General features: G+C 33.9%; 1 protein-coding gene across 2 annotated transcripts in view; it reads right to left on the reverse strand.

The window, feature by feature from the left end:
* Positions 1-416: 416 nt before the first annotated feature.
* The window catches only part of RBM46 (RNA binding motif protein 46), a 45,969-nt gene continuing 31,316 nt past the window's right edge, over positions 417-15,069 (reverse strand). The window contains exons 5-6 of one of the 2 annotated variants that reach the window (XM_047799007.1): positions 8,997-9,056; positions 2,315-2,440 (exon numbers count right to left, since the gene is read on the reverse strand). In XM_047799007.1, coding sequence (XP_047654963.1) covers positions 9,001-9,056 — 56 coding nt within the window. In that variant the 3' untranslated portion in view covers positions 2,315-2,440; positions 8,997-9,000. Of the gene's footprint in view, positions 1,379-2,314; positions 2,441-8,996; positions 9,057-15,069 lie in introns of those variants that run through there. The other variant, XM_047799006.1, reaches the window with a different exon arrangement.

A 15,069-nucleotide genomic window follows, 5' to 3' on the forward strand; every position in this document is an offset into this window, starting at 1 on the left:
GCCATAGCTCTGATTCAACCCCTAGCCTGGGAACTTTCATATGCTGCAGGTGTGGCCCTAAAAAGCAATAAAAAAATTCATTATAGACTCATTATTTCATTCATTATATCCTACTAAAGTAGTAAGTAACACAGTCAAAATGACCTAGATTCAGTAATTATTCACCAGAAAAAGGGGAAACATCACCAGGTTCATCAACAAAATACTCCTATTGGTCTATGAAAAGGATTTTTGTTACTATGTTTTACAAAACTATTAATTTTCTTTCTGCAGTATCTTTTGCTTTGGTCCCAGTGAAAACACTGAGCCTATGATTATATACGAAGTAGGGGGAGTTGTTCTCAGAATGTCAAGGCGATGGTCAAGTGCTAAATTTTGGGTGCATACTAATAAACAAAAGTAAAAACACATGCATATTAGAAGCATCGCATATTTAATGTCCAAGAATTTGAATTCAAGTACAAAAATTAAACAACACATGATTTCAACATTAAAAAACTCTAAACACTTATTACTCAAACAACTATACAGTGAATATCAAACACAAATGAAGCATAACTATAAAAACCTTAAATACATTAACAGCAAAATTATAATTTATTTCTATAACAAATAATCATCAACTGAAATATTTATAGTTATTTTCAAGGACCACAATGGTAGACTGCTTTTTCTTTAGTACTGCATAAATTTGCATCTTAATCTTTTTGCCCTTCATTTCTTTCTACATAATAGTTAGATGCTTCTGGTTACAGAATTGTTCTAATCTCTAATACAGATGGTGATCCTTGGTAATCAAATCTAGTGTAACCACTGTCTGCAAGTGCTTTAATGTTTGTGAAACTCTAGCAAAGTTATAATGAAAAAATTTAACGTAAACTTCTAGGTTCTACTGACCACTCAGGAATTAGAAGTTATTTAAAATCCCGAAAGTTTAAAAAGAATAGTAGTTTGTTATGCCTTTATCAAGAGAAATCACTGAGTAACTTTTTAAACTTAGCATTTTTACAAGTTTTACAACTGTAAGTTATTCTGAATTGTGATGTTTTACTATGTTGAAATAAATATATAATTATCATTTTAAAACCAAATGTGCAAACCCGATTCTAAAATAAAAGAGTATTTTAATTTGCTGGCTTTACAAAGAAACTTTCATACTCCTGTTTACAGTATTTTCTTCAGAAGAACGAGGCCTGATTGGAGATATATAGTCGCTGTCCAACATGGCTGCCATTAGCAAGTGACACTGTTGGTGACAAGGAATAGCTCGGATAAGAGTAAGGCCTTGAAGTATAAGGAAGCACGCTGGGTGTCCCAGAAGAGAGGGTAGCACTAACAGGGGAAAGGCTATTTATTGAGCTGCGACGAAAATTGTAGTCTGTAAATAAATACATAACAATTATGCTGCACATCTTTATGGTTACAAATTTAATTCAAAGAGACAAAGCATAAAAACTATAATCACAGTTTAACATAATGTTCGAACATTCAAAACCCTGATATTATTATACTGCTGGTAAAGACTGTCAGTACTCACTGCATTGCAAATACCGAAAGTGTCATCGGTCGGTATCATGTAAGCTTTCAACAACCTTCAGAGCTCTTGCTAAAATGCATTCTTGGATTATCTATTTCCTGGTTACCTATTAATTGTTGTGTATCTTTATGTTCACCAAAAAAGAGAACCTCTGATTCCTCTTTGCTCCATCCATAATGAAGCTCCTTTTAAATTTGGTACTAACACTAAGGGGTCATGAAGAAAAGATAAAAAACAGTGAATTCATATTTACTTCTTTTTTGAAATTGTATTAGGTAGGTATCAAGGAGCAGAAACATTCACCCCTGGGTTGCAAAAACTGTCTATATTTCATTATTTAAATACTACTGTAAACATTTATACAACTCAACAAACCAATTTAACATTAGAATTCTACTGGTATCATAAAATAATAAAATGAATCAAATAAACTTCAAGAAACATTATCAACTTATAGGATAGAAAAATCCAAAAATTAAACCAAATTATTTTTAAAAAAGCCAACGTTTGAAGTATTATTGTTCCACAATGAACATTCATCTTATTTATCAATAATGTCCTGCTTCATTAATTATAATGTGTATAGATGTGTGTGACTAGTAAAGACCAAATCTGTAAATCCTGTACTTCCCAAAAACTCAACTATGTTCTTTAGTGCAGAGATAAGCCAAGGGTGTGCAAATGACTGTAAGATGATTCCTTATAAAAGTTATGGTGCTTCTAGGAATGGAAAAAATTAGGTCATTGAATGTTCCAGGTAAAGTTCTTTCTGTATTTTCCTGGTACTATAAGTGAGAGCTAAAAGATGAACGTTAACTTAGTGTTGTCATGGGTCTTAATATTAAGCCAACAGGAATGAGATCAACTGCAGGGAGAATAAGTTCAAGCAACATCAGAAAGGACCTAGTTAAGAAAAAAATAGAAAAATAAAAATCAGTTAAATATAGGTTTAATTTCTAATACTGTAAAACTCTAGTTAGAATGATTTTATAACCTTGTAATTTTTATTAATGGTACCATAAGAGCAATAAAAGCAGTTCATTCCAAGAAGACATAAATACACTTAAGGCATGCAGTTCTATTTTTGTATTTTGAAATCAGATAAGGAATCACTTTGATACCATTTGCTTTTCTAATATCCAAAGTAGGATACTTCCAGGTATTATAGAACTTTTTTCTTAAAGTATTCACTTTGCCTGAATCATTACGGTATTGAGTATAAACGGAAAACTTAGTGCTCCTGATAATTCAAACACTTGCTTTAAAAAAAAAAGTTCTGATTATCTCCTTCTAAAGATTATCACACAGATACAGTCAATTCCCTATTAGTCCCGTATATGTGACACATCTAGATCCTTCAAATTGTAACAATGTGGTCAGAGACAACATGATTTACAGGAGTGGATCTTTAATTAGCTACATTTCTGCCCTGAGGAAATGTAGTTTTTAGAGAAATCACTCTCACTTTAGGTTTACAGCCATTCAAGAGGTAATGCAGCCTATTATGAAATATGGATCAAAGAGTTCTTCAGGCGAAGGGCTTCACATGTAAGACAGACAATTAGCTACTGGCAGAGTGCTTCTTGGGTCTGCAAATTTGCATTTCTGATATTCCCCTACTGTAAACCTGCAATTTAAAAATACACTAACCAACAGCTGTACTCTCACACTTTTAAGAAGACTAAATTAAAATACAAAATTAAAAGTTCACTTTGATGACTTATTTATAAAGGATAAGAAAAAAATTTCCTCACCAATACTATAAAGATTAGGAGATGAAAAGCTTTAGATGTTTATAAGCACTTCAAAACTAATTCTATTACAATCTAATGATCTAAATATATTTGGAAAAATATCTGGATGATTCGAAAAGACAAGGTATATCAAACTTAAGATAAATAATTAGTACGATAAACCTAGACGAACCATGTTTTCCTCTAACACACAATTTATCTATCAGAGACAGTAAAACTCAAAAAACATCACTGATTTCTATGAAACCACCAATTAATAAATGAATGAAAACTCCTAGCATATATTTACTTGCCCACCCCTGCTTTTTAGTCCCAATGAACATCCTTAGCTCTTTAATCCCTCAGACTGGGATCTATACTCCCCTTTTTCCTTCTTAAGGGAATGATACAGAGCCAATTTCAGAATGTACGTTTTACACTGAGAATTATTCAACTGTCCCAACACCTTTTAAATTGGGGTACAATTTACATACAATAAAATGCACACATTCTATGTGTTCATTTCAATGAGTTTGACAACTGTATAAACCCATGTAACCAACACCTACAGCAAGATATAGAACATAACCATCGGTCTACAAGTTCTCATTATCCTTTCCTGTCAAGAGCCCTTCCGCTGGAGGCAACCACTTTCTGATTCCTTTCAACGACAGCTTAATTTTGCCTGTTCTTGGACTTCAGAGAAAATGTGTTCTTAAAGTATTTTTTTATATCTAGCTTCTTTCTCTCAAGATAATTTCTAAGATTCACTCATGTTGCATATATCAGTGCTCTGTTCTTTTTATTGCTGAGTACAGCAGTCCATTGTATGATACACAATTTCTTTACCCATTCTCCTTTGATAAAGACGTGTGTTATTTCTAAATTCTGACTATTATGGATAAAGCAGTTATACACATTCTTATACAAGTTTTTTTGTGAATACATATTTTCATTTCTTTGGGGGTAAATAACTAGGAGTAGAATTGCCGGGTCACACAGGAGAGAAAGATATGGCTGAGCAGTGCTCCAACGTGCGCATTTTGACACTCACATCAATGAAATGGAGAGCTCCAGCTGCTCCACAGCCTCAGCGACATATGCTCGGTACTGCCAGTGCTGTGAAACATCACTATCCAGTGATGTGAAACGGGGTCCCGTTTTGACTTTAATTTGGATTTCCCTTAGGACTAATAATGACAATTATTATGGTTTAGTGACCATTTGAACATCTGTAGTAGAGCATCTGATCAAGTCTGTGGATTCCTTACTGGTTTTGTCTTTTTATCATTGATAACAATAAAGTTTCTGACCAATAGGATTCACTAAATCAAAATAATAAATTAGGACTAGGTTGAGTCCTCAGAAGTCTTTAATTCAAGTCGCCTCTTTCACTGAAGAAGATTACAGACAAAATATAACCATTAAGTATCTGTTTCATATTCCTACAGATAAATGGAGAAAGAACAAGTTAAAAAGTAGGCCTCCCAATACCTAGGAAAGTATTATTCCCCTTGATCAAGATCTCTTACTCTGGCAATCTTCTCAGAACAGGTTTGAGGGAAAGCGTCTCGAATGGCTGTTGTGGGCAGGGGGAGAGGAACACGGCATAGGATGCCTAAGCTGTCTGGCTTCTGCCCACTCCTACAGACCCTCACTCTCCCACCTCAGTCCACGCAGCTCTGAAGTCCCTTGCTTTAGATGCTAAACTTTATGTAGTAATTTATTTGAAGACAAAGGCCCTTTTGCACAAAAATAAATGAAAAATGGATGAGAATAACTTACTCTAACATAATGCTTCAATATAGTGATTCGAATTTTGATCAAATTCTCTGAATTTCACATTTACATCTCGAATGAACACAGTTTCACAGAATAACTTTGATCTATGTGAAGACTAGCAAACAGGCTTAACCTTAAGTGCCAATTCTAATCAAGTAGTAATCGCTGAAAGGACCCTGGCTCACAAAGCTGTGTCTGGAACGAGCAGCAAAGTGGGTAATAACTGTGACCTCACATCAGACAGGGGAGCCAGGGCCAAGCCTGGCAGCACATCACCAGCGGCTCGCCAGCCCCGCCACCGTAGCAATTACAAACTGGTCTCCCACAGGAGAGACGAATACCACCAACACGCTCCTCAGAGAAAATCTAAGCAATGGATATACACTGATGTTTTCCTCTATTTGTGTCTTGCATTTTTGTTTCTAATTCTCTTACACGTCCTGACCAAACATCAGAGGTTCTCTAGTTGCATTTGTTTCAGGCAGATAATCTAAGGGAAACCTGCATAGAGCTTTAAAGTGAGTTCGGTGAAAGAATCTTCTCACATTAATTTTGGCTATCTTTTCTTTTAGTTTTTCTCTGAGCAGATACTCCAAACTACTTTTCCATTAAAAAGCTAAGTCCTCATTGTTTTCTTCTTCTTAGCTCCATGAGGTCCACCTTCACAACCCCCTCTTTATGATGCACCTTTTAAAAGTGTATGATTCAATGGTTTTTAGTATATTCACAGAGTTGTACAACCAACACCTCTATCCAGAACATTCTCATCACCCTCATCAGAACCTCTGTGTCTCCTAGCATCTCTCCCCATTCCCTCTCCTCCAGCCCCAGTAACCACTAATTTTTCTGTTTCTACAGATGTGCCTTTTGGGGATGTTTCATATTAATGGAAGCGCATAATTTATGTGGTCCTTTTTAACTGGCTTCTTAGCACAATGTTTTCAGGTCTCAATCATGGAGAATGTATCAGAACTTCATTCCATTTTATAACCATTGTATAGAGGTACTGTAGTTTGTTCATCCACACAGCAGTCAAGGGAAATCCATGCTGCTTCCACCTTTTGGCTGTATATTTCACATGGGCATATGTTTTCAATTCTCTTGAGTAAATAACTAGGAATGGAATTGCTAGGTCATATGGAAAACTCTATGTTTAACTTTTTGAGATATTGTCAACTAGTTTCCAAGGGAGCTATAGCATCTTAACACTACCAACAGCCATGTATGAGGACGAAGCACCTGACATTCTGATCTATGAAATGCATTCCTCATACCTTTAATATGCGTTTTAAGCATTTCTTTAGATTTCTATGAGATCTCAATAAAACAGTTGAAAATTTTTCATTTTACCGTTTTATTTCAATTTCTAATGTTCAAATAGTTGTAACTGTAATCACTCAAGAACTTTTACTGAACCATTTCATCTACAGAACAAAGTTTTTATAATAGCATTATAAAAAGCAACTTATAACCTATGAAATAGTTTAAAATCATTAACTATTGTTAAATGATACTTTTGGCTGGAATTGACTAGTAAAACCAAATTTACAAAAAAGGTAAAGTAGACTTGCAGTGGCCAATGCTTTTTCTAAGACTAGGCCCACAGAGTAAACTTAGGTCAATATTTCTGTTTTAAGATGATTTATAGGAGGCTTTGAGTAGGCTAATCTTACTAACAGATGGCTGGATTAAAAAAGAAAGCTATTGTCTATAACCATTTCCTTATAAAATTCTGGTTAATTAGTTCTCTATTTTTACTAGGGTAATTATATTTTTCAGATTCGATTTTGGGGGAAATCATCAGTTTTTGTTTTAACTAAATTATTTTCTACATTTACAACTATTTTATCATATAAATCTGAAAAAGTGATTTGGGTTTTAAACTCTTACTGTGAAACTTTGACCCTGTATAACAATTATCAGAAACATATGCTTTGCCAGATAACTGTATTTTCATTTTTAAGAAATTACAGCTGTTTCAGTCTAAATTTTCTAAAGATTATAATTTAAGCCTTCAAAAAAAAAGGTTTGGAATCCTAGAAAATGCAAACTGATGTCACTATAGTGACAGCAATCAGTCCAGTGGTCACCTGGGAAAGAGGGTAGGGGGAAGAATGGATTAGAGTGGAGGTGATGGAAATGTTTCTTATCTTGATTGTGATGTCACCTCCCAGATGTTTGCACAAAGCAAAACTGACCAAAGTGTGCAATTTAAATATGTGCATTTTACTGTACTTCAATTATACATCAAAAAAGTTACCAAGGAATCCTAAGTGTTTCTTTGGGCTGGTTTAAGTGTTTTCCAAACTACATCCCATACAATCAAGAATTCCTTAGGCCAAAAAAACACCTTGGGAAATTTTTAGAAGAGATGGATTTAACAGCTAAGGAGACTGCTACTACAATTATTTAAGCTGTTAACATGCAGTATCATTTTCAAGGGGAGTATAAAGTATGTGGTTCTTTCCAAACTTGACCACAGAAACAGTTAATTCAGTGAATAGCTGCAAATCAGTTTGGGAAGGAAGAACTTTTAATAAGGATACTATGTAATGGGAAAACATTAAAAACAAATCTGAAAAATTTTCTCAAAATACTTTAAACATAGTGATTGCAAACTCAAATGCCTTCCCTTTAGAGGCCAAGACGTAACAAAACAAACAAAAAAAGAACTCAAAAACGACCAAATATAAAACAAAAGGTATCAAGCTATTTTTACTGAAATGAAGCCTAGGTGCTTTTCCTTTCAAAAAACTGAGATACCAACCGAACTATATCCAGAGCTTCCAGTCTGCTACCTTTGTAACAAGAGACTAATTATGTCTAATTATTTTAATGCTAGTTTCTATACCACTGGAAAGAGAGTAACACAAGAGCTTATGAGCAGGAAAACTATGATCTGAGCTTAGCAAACTAGGCTTCAGTACAGCTTGAAAATTGCAGCTCACTAGAAAAACCATGAGGAAAAAACCTGAGCAAAAGTGAAGATAAAAGCCTTAGGAAATATAGTAACTCTTTTCAAGTTTCATTTCCATCAGTAAAAACAGTTCTCATAATTTAAAATTTGAACCATAAAAACCTGTAGGAAAGGCAGTTCTGAGACTAGCATCACATACTTGAATTTTTATGCTAAGATTAAGATCTAAATAGTTTTAAGTCTCAAGCATAATAAATATTTCTTTGTATCTGAAGTATGAATTATTATTAATAAAAGCTAATATTTATTGAGCACTTACTTTCAAAAAATAATTATATAAGATTGGGATTATTTAACCCTTATATAGCCTTACAAGGTAAGTATTATTATATTTCTTTTTAACAAGGAGAAAACTGCACAGAAAGGTAAAGCAACTTACTCACAAACACATGGTTTGCTACCCAGAGAACTACAACATTCTTTTTGCCTCTACATGTAAAACCGAATCTGGATAATAAGAATCTTTACTCAAACTATAAACTGCCTTTAACTTCCTACTAAAACTTATCCTGCTGAGTACCATGTTGGAAAAACTAAACAGTGACTCCTAATAACTATGCTGTTTTTTTATTCCTGGCTGTGTGCCCATAGCTTGTGAAAATTCCCAAGCCAGGGATCAAACCCACACCATAGCAGCAACCCAAGCTCCTTCAGTGATAACGCCAGACCCTTAACCTGCTGCACCAAAAGGGAACTCTATAACTTTTATTCTAAGCTGTATCACTAATAATTTTGGTTTGGCATGTTAAAAGTTTTTAGAAGACCTGAAATATGGAAACCAGTTTAACTTTCTAAAACTTCGCTTAATGAGTCTGTAATTAACAAAGCTATAATAAGCAGAAATTTACACTAGGTTTCACTGGACAGTTTTAAATATTTCTTCCTAAAACCCTAAAAAGAATAATTTATAACTGGATTTCTGAAAACTAAATATATCACTTAATATTCCTAAGAGACATTCTCTTACCTGTTTATTTTCTCCAAATTCTTCTATAAAGGTCCAGGCTGAAGAGATTGTGTTCCCTGTCTGTAAGCAGTGAAGACAGAAAAGAATTGAGTCTTTAGACTGATGTTATCCCTATCTTGGAAGTGCATGGAATCCTTGATAACTCTGGTTAAAAACTATTTGATCAGTAAAATATGAATATAAATTTAGAGGAAAAGAAACAAGTGATAAATATTACTATGAAGTTCTGCAAAGATGAACAAAGACAACAATATTTTGATTTTAGAATGAATATTATGAATTAAATACTTTAAAGAAAAAAAAATCTTTCTATACAAATTAAGTCCTAATAGTTGGTTTTTCCAAGAAGTACTACTCTACCAATACATTAAGAAAAGGACTTTAAAAACAAATGAGAGGGCACAATTTTTGACAAGCGTAGAGCCAATGAACCTAGGTGAGTTTGAAAAATATGAATATACTTTCTTTCTGGAAGAAAGAAATAAATAGCCAAAATAATACTAATCTTAAAAAAACATTTTGCTTATTAGCAGCTAAACTATCTACTTGTCAAATTTAACCATATACATTACAACTTTAGATATCTATCCATTTTAGTGGATCTCTCTTCATATGCCTTAAAGCTTCTGGTAAGGATATATATTCAAATACATGCTAAGAAATGAGAGTATAAACAAATTAAAAATGTTTGATGAGCCACATGAAACTGCAGATTTTAAAACAGCCATCTTAAAGACTATAACCCAGCAGAAAAAAAAAGTCTTTTTTCCATAATGAAATAGGTAACTTTAATAAACCCTCCCAGTGAGAACGAGGATACAGGATACGCAGACAATTATTAAAAGCAAAGCTAACCTTCCAAAACCATTGAGAATGGCCAAGACTGAAGAACTCTGGGACTGTGATCTTAGACAAGAAGGAAATCCAAAAAGGTATGCACATCTCCTGAAGGTGTGTTTCCCCTAGAAGGACTGGCCCATTCTACAGAGGGATCTGAGAGGCAAGGGAAGACAGCAAGAGAAAGACAAATTTCTGAGGATAAGAGGACAAAAACTGGAGCTGAGGAGCTACTGGTGAGGTACATCTGGAAGCCTGAATAAAACTGAACTAGAAGTAGACCAACTTTAATGATGACTAAATTGAAATTCAAATCTTCTCAATCCCTGCCTGGGGTCAACTTTCTGAAGCAAAAATAAATTCTCTCTGAATAAAGTTAACAGCATGTTAGCTTCCAATTATCTCCACATTTTTTCATATATAATATCTGGTATTCAAGCAAAAATTACCAGTCCTGGAGTTCCTGCCATGGTGCAGTGAGTTAAGACTTCAACTACAGCAGCTTGGGTACTGCAGAGGTGCAGGTTTGATCCCTGGCCTGGCACAGTGAGTTAAAGGATCCAGCTCACAGCTGTGGCTGAGATTCAGTTCCTGGCCCAAGAACATTCATATGCTTCAGGTTCAGCCATTAAACAAAAACAAAACAAACAACAACAACAACAAGAAAATAGTTCGACTAAACAATAAGATTTAAAACCACCAGAAACAAATCGGCAGTAACATACCTATGGAAAATGTAGATAAAGTTTTCAGAAGTGCATATTAAAATAATTATGACTAATATAATCAAGGAAATAAAAAACAGGACTAGAAATTTTGGAAGAAAAGTGGAAATCAGAAAAAAAGCGTCAAATGAAATTTCAGAACTGAGAAATAAATTAAAATGAATGGTTTTATCATGTTAGACACCAATGAAAAAGAATTCATGAACAAAAAATAGGTCTGAAGAAAATATGCAGAAATACAAAAGAATAAAAAAGTACAGACAGAACATGATACATAAATGGGATACAGTAAAAGATGGTCTAACATACATGTAATTGGAGCACCACACAGAAGGAAAGCAAAAATGGGACAAAAGCAATATATGAAAACAAAATAAGGTAGAATTTTCTAAAAAAAAATGAAAAACATTGATTCAAGTACCAATTAGGTGGTTCAGGCCCCAATTAAGATAAAAACTAAGAAAACTACATATTAAGTCTATCATAGTAATACTTCTGAAAATCACAAAAGTAATTAAAAGTAGTTGAGCAGGGGTGTAGTTTACACTAAAGGGGTAATATGCAAAGTACAGCTGACTTCTCAATAGAAACAAAAGAAATCAGAGGACAGTGAGTGGAATTAATATACCTCACAGAATTAAAGGAAAATAACTGCTCATCCAGTAAAAATACCCTTTTCAAAAGGCAGGTAAATTAAAGACATATTCAGGTAAATAAAACTGAGGTAAAATGTCATAAACAATTCATACCAAAGAAAACACAAATGAATGTTCTTTTAGCAGAATAAAGAAATAATCAAGTTGAAGCTGGATAATAGAGGAGGAAACAAACATATGTAAATGATAAATGGAAACAAATATATATTAAAAACTATTATTATAATTAGGTATGTAGGGGACCAAAACATACAGGTTTTATGATATTTGGAAATATCAAGACACTCCATAAATTGAAGTGAAAATTTAAAAAGTTAAAGTGTACCAAGTGCCTTATCTGGAATGGAATAAAATCATTAGATTTCAAAAAGTTAATAATACATGTTGAAGTCTACAGGGTAGTAACTAAAAGAATAATAGAATCTATGATTAACAGCTAGAACAGAACAAAGGGCAAATAAACATCCCATCAAAGGAAAGCAAGAAAGGAGAAGAGAAAACTAGAATAGAGACAGAGAACAAGGAACAGAAAGCAAATGGCATGACCAGAGACTGAATTCTATCCATATCAAAAGGTACAGTCAATGCAAGCTAATCAAACACTCAAAACACAGACTTTTAACAAAAACAAACAACAGCAACAGCAACAACAAAACCTAACTATATATTGGGCTCATTTTAAGGCTCAGATAAAAGAAAAGTAAAAGCTGAAAAATGGAAAAATATATGCATGCAACTCTGATCAAAAGAAAGCTTAAGTATATGTTAATATCAAAAAGTATCCTTTAAGGCAGGAATGCCAAGACAGATAGAATGACACAGTATAATGATAAAAGGTATATACTTTATCAGAAAAAGTAACAATTCTAGATTTTTATGCACCTAATACATAACCTCAAAATACAAAAAGCAAAAATTGACAGAACCAAAAGAAGGAACAGATAAATCTATAGACATGGTGGGTAATTTTCTTAACTCTCCCACAGTAAGTAACAGAGTAATCAGACAAAGAAACATGAAAGATACAGAAATTTAATATGAATGATAAGCTTGGCCTAATTTACATTATGAGTGAGACCCATGTACCCAAAAAAGATATGCCGAAGTCCTAACCCCAGTGCCTTAGAATATGGCCGTATTTGGAAAAAGACTAAGTGCAGATGTATTTAGTTAAGAGTGTCATAATGGAGTAGGGAAGACCCTTAACCTGATATGACTGATAGCCTTATAGGAACAGAGAAACACGGAGAGGACAGTGCCACATAAAAACACACACACAGGGAGAAGATGATTATATCCAACAGAGGCAGAGACAGAGTAATGAACTAAGGGACTGCTGGCAAACACCAGGAGCTAAAAGAGGAAGGAAGTTCTCCCCTACCAGCTTCAGAAGCAACATGGCCCTACCAAGACTCGATTTCTGATTTCTAGCCCCCAGAACAGTGAGAGAATAAATTTCTGTTGCTGAAGCCACCCAGATAGTGGTACTTTGCCACAGCAACCCTAGCAAGCTAATACCTTTGAATTAACAACTGCAAACACATTCTTTTTAAGCAGGCATGAAATACTTACTTTAATTGGTCATTAAAAAACAAAAGACAAAGGACTAAAATTACATATGATATACTTTCTGGATATTTAATATACTTTCTGGAGGTTCCCAGTTGTGGTTCGTGGAAACAAATCTGACCAGTATCCATGAGGATGCAGGTTCAATCCCTGGCCTGGCTCACTGGGTTAAGGATCCTACGCTGCTGTGGCTGTGGTGTAGGCTGGTAGCTACAGCTCTGATTTGACCCTAGCCTAGGAATCTCCATATGCTGAGGGTGCGGCCCTAAAAAGATTATGTATATACCTATATCTATATCTATATATATACTTTCTGATCATAGTAAAATTTAACTACAAAAATATCCACATGTTTAGAAATGTATGCACATGTTAAAAGAAATCAAAACAGAAAATATTTTCAAATAAATGATAAAAATAAAGTACATCAAAACATATGTGATACAGCCATAATAATACTTAAGAGGGAAATTCATAGTCTAGGAATGAATGCAGTAAAATAAAAGCCTGAAAACTCTAAACTAAGATGGCTTCTTAAATGATATTCCACAGATCCAAAAAATATATAACACCAATCTTACACAAACAGTAAAAGAGAAAAAAGTTCCCAAATGTTTTTATGAGGAAAATTATGGGCCAATCTCACTAATGAGCACAGACACAGAGGTAAAAATCCTGAAGAAAATATCAAAGACAAATTTAGCAATACATAAAAGAATAATGTACCATGCCCAAACTGGGTTTATTTCAGATGTCACATTTAAACATCAATCACCACGTTAAAATAATAGACAAAAAAGATATAATTATCTAAATAGATGCAGAAAAAAATTCATCATCCATTTGTGATAAAACCTCTTAGCAACTAGGAATAGAAGGAACTATCCTTAGAGTGACAAAGCGTTTCTATAGTAAAAACCACAGCAAGCATCACACGTTAATGGAGAAATGTTCCAAGTTTACAAGGATGCCTTCTATTATTATCTGCATTCAATGCTGGACAAGTGGTTCTAGCCAGTGCAATAATACAAGAGAAAAAAGAAAAGGATAGAAAAGAAGAAAAAAGCTCATTATTTACCATTAACATAACTGTGTATGCAGAAAAATTTAAATAATGTAGAGTCAGACCATTAGACTCAAATAGTTTTATTCAAGAGATAAAAAATAAATATATTGATATAGATAGGAACCGTCAGAAATTAAGAAGCACCTTTTACAATGGCATTGAAAAACATTAAATACCTAGGAATAAATCTAATAAAAGATGCAGGAAATATTTACACGGTAAACTACTGAATGTTTGTGGAAAAATTAAAGATAGCCTAAATAAATGGATAGATCTATAAAGTTTTCATGGACCAGAAGGCCCAATACTATAAAAAATGTCATTTCTTCACAAATTGATCTAAAGATTCAATTCAATTTGTATCAAATTCCTAGCAGAATTTTTTAGTAAAAATTTACAATCTGATTCAAAAATTCATATGGAAATATAAGGGCTGAGAAGGGTCAAGATAATTGTGAAGAAGAAGAAAAGACTGGGAAGATATTCTCTCCCAAATATCAAGACTTTCTGGAGTTCCCTTTGTGGCTCAGCAGTTAACGAACATGACTAGGATCCATGAGGATGTGGGTTTGATCCCTGGCCTCACTCAGTGGGTTAAGGATCCGGCATTGACGTGAGCTGCAGTGTAGGTCACAGACAGGGCTCAGATCTGGTGTTGCTGTGGCTGTGGTGTAGGCTGGCAGCCGTAGCTCTGATTCAACCTCTAGCCTGGGAACTTCCAAATGCTGCAGGTGCAGCCCTAGAAAGAGAAAGAAGAAGGAAAAAAGTATGATAACCAAACATGTATAAGAAATCAAAACAGAAAATATTATATATATATATATATAATATGTATATATATATATATCAAGACTTTTCGTAATTAAGATACTGCAGTAAAATAGACCAATGGAAGAGAATAGAGAATAAGGCTTGTATGTTTATGTATATTGGTATGTGTGTACACATGTGGATACACACTACATATGTACAAACTTCACACCTCACTGAATTTGCAAGATAAAAAAAGCTTCTAAAAGATGATATAGGAGAATACTTCATCACCTCCAGCTAAGCAAAGATTTCTTAAGCAGAACACAAACAGTATTAACTTCAAAGACTGAGAACCCGAACCATACTAAAATTAAGAACTTCCATGTTTTTCAAAACGTACCATGAGGAGAGCAGAAAGGTGTTAGCAGGAATATGGAACAACTGAAACCTACGTACAGCTAGTACAG

The sequence above is a fragment of the Phacochoerus africanus genome, chromosome 10 (genome assembly GCF_016906955.1).
Source record: "Phacochoerus africanus isolate WHEZ1 chromosome 10, ROS_Pafr_v1, whole genome shotgun sequence".
In the NCBI taxonomy this organism is placed as follows: Eukaryota; Metazoa; Chordata; class Mammalia; order Artiodactyla; family Suidae; genus Phacochoerus; species Phacochoerus africanus.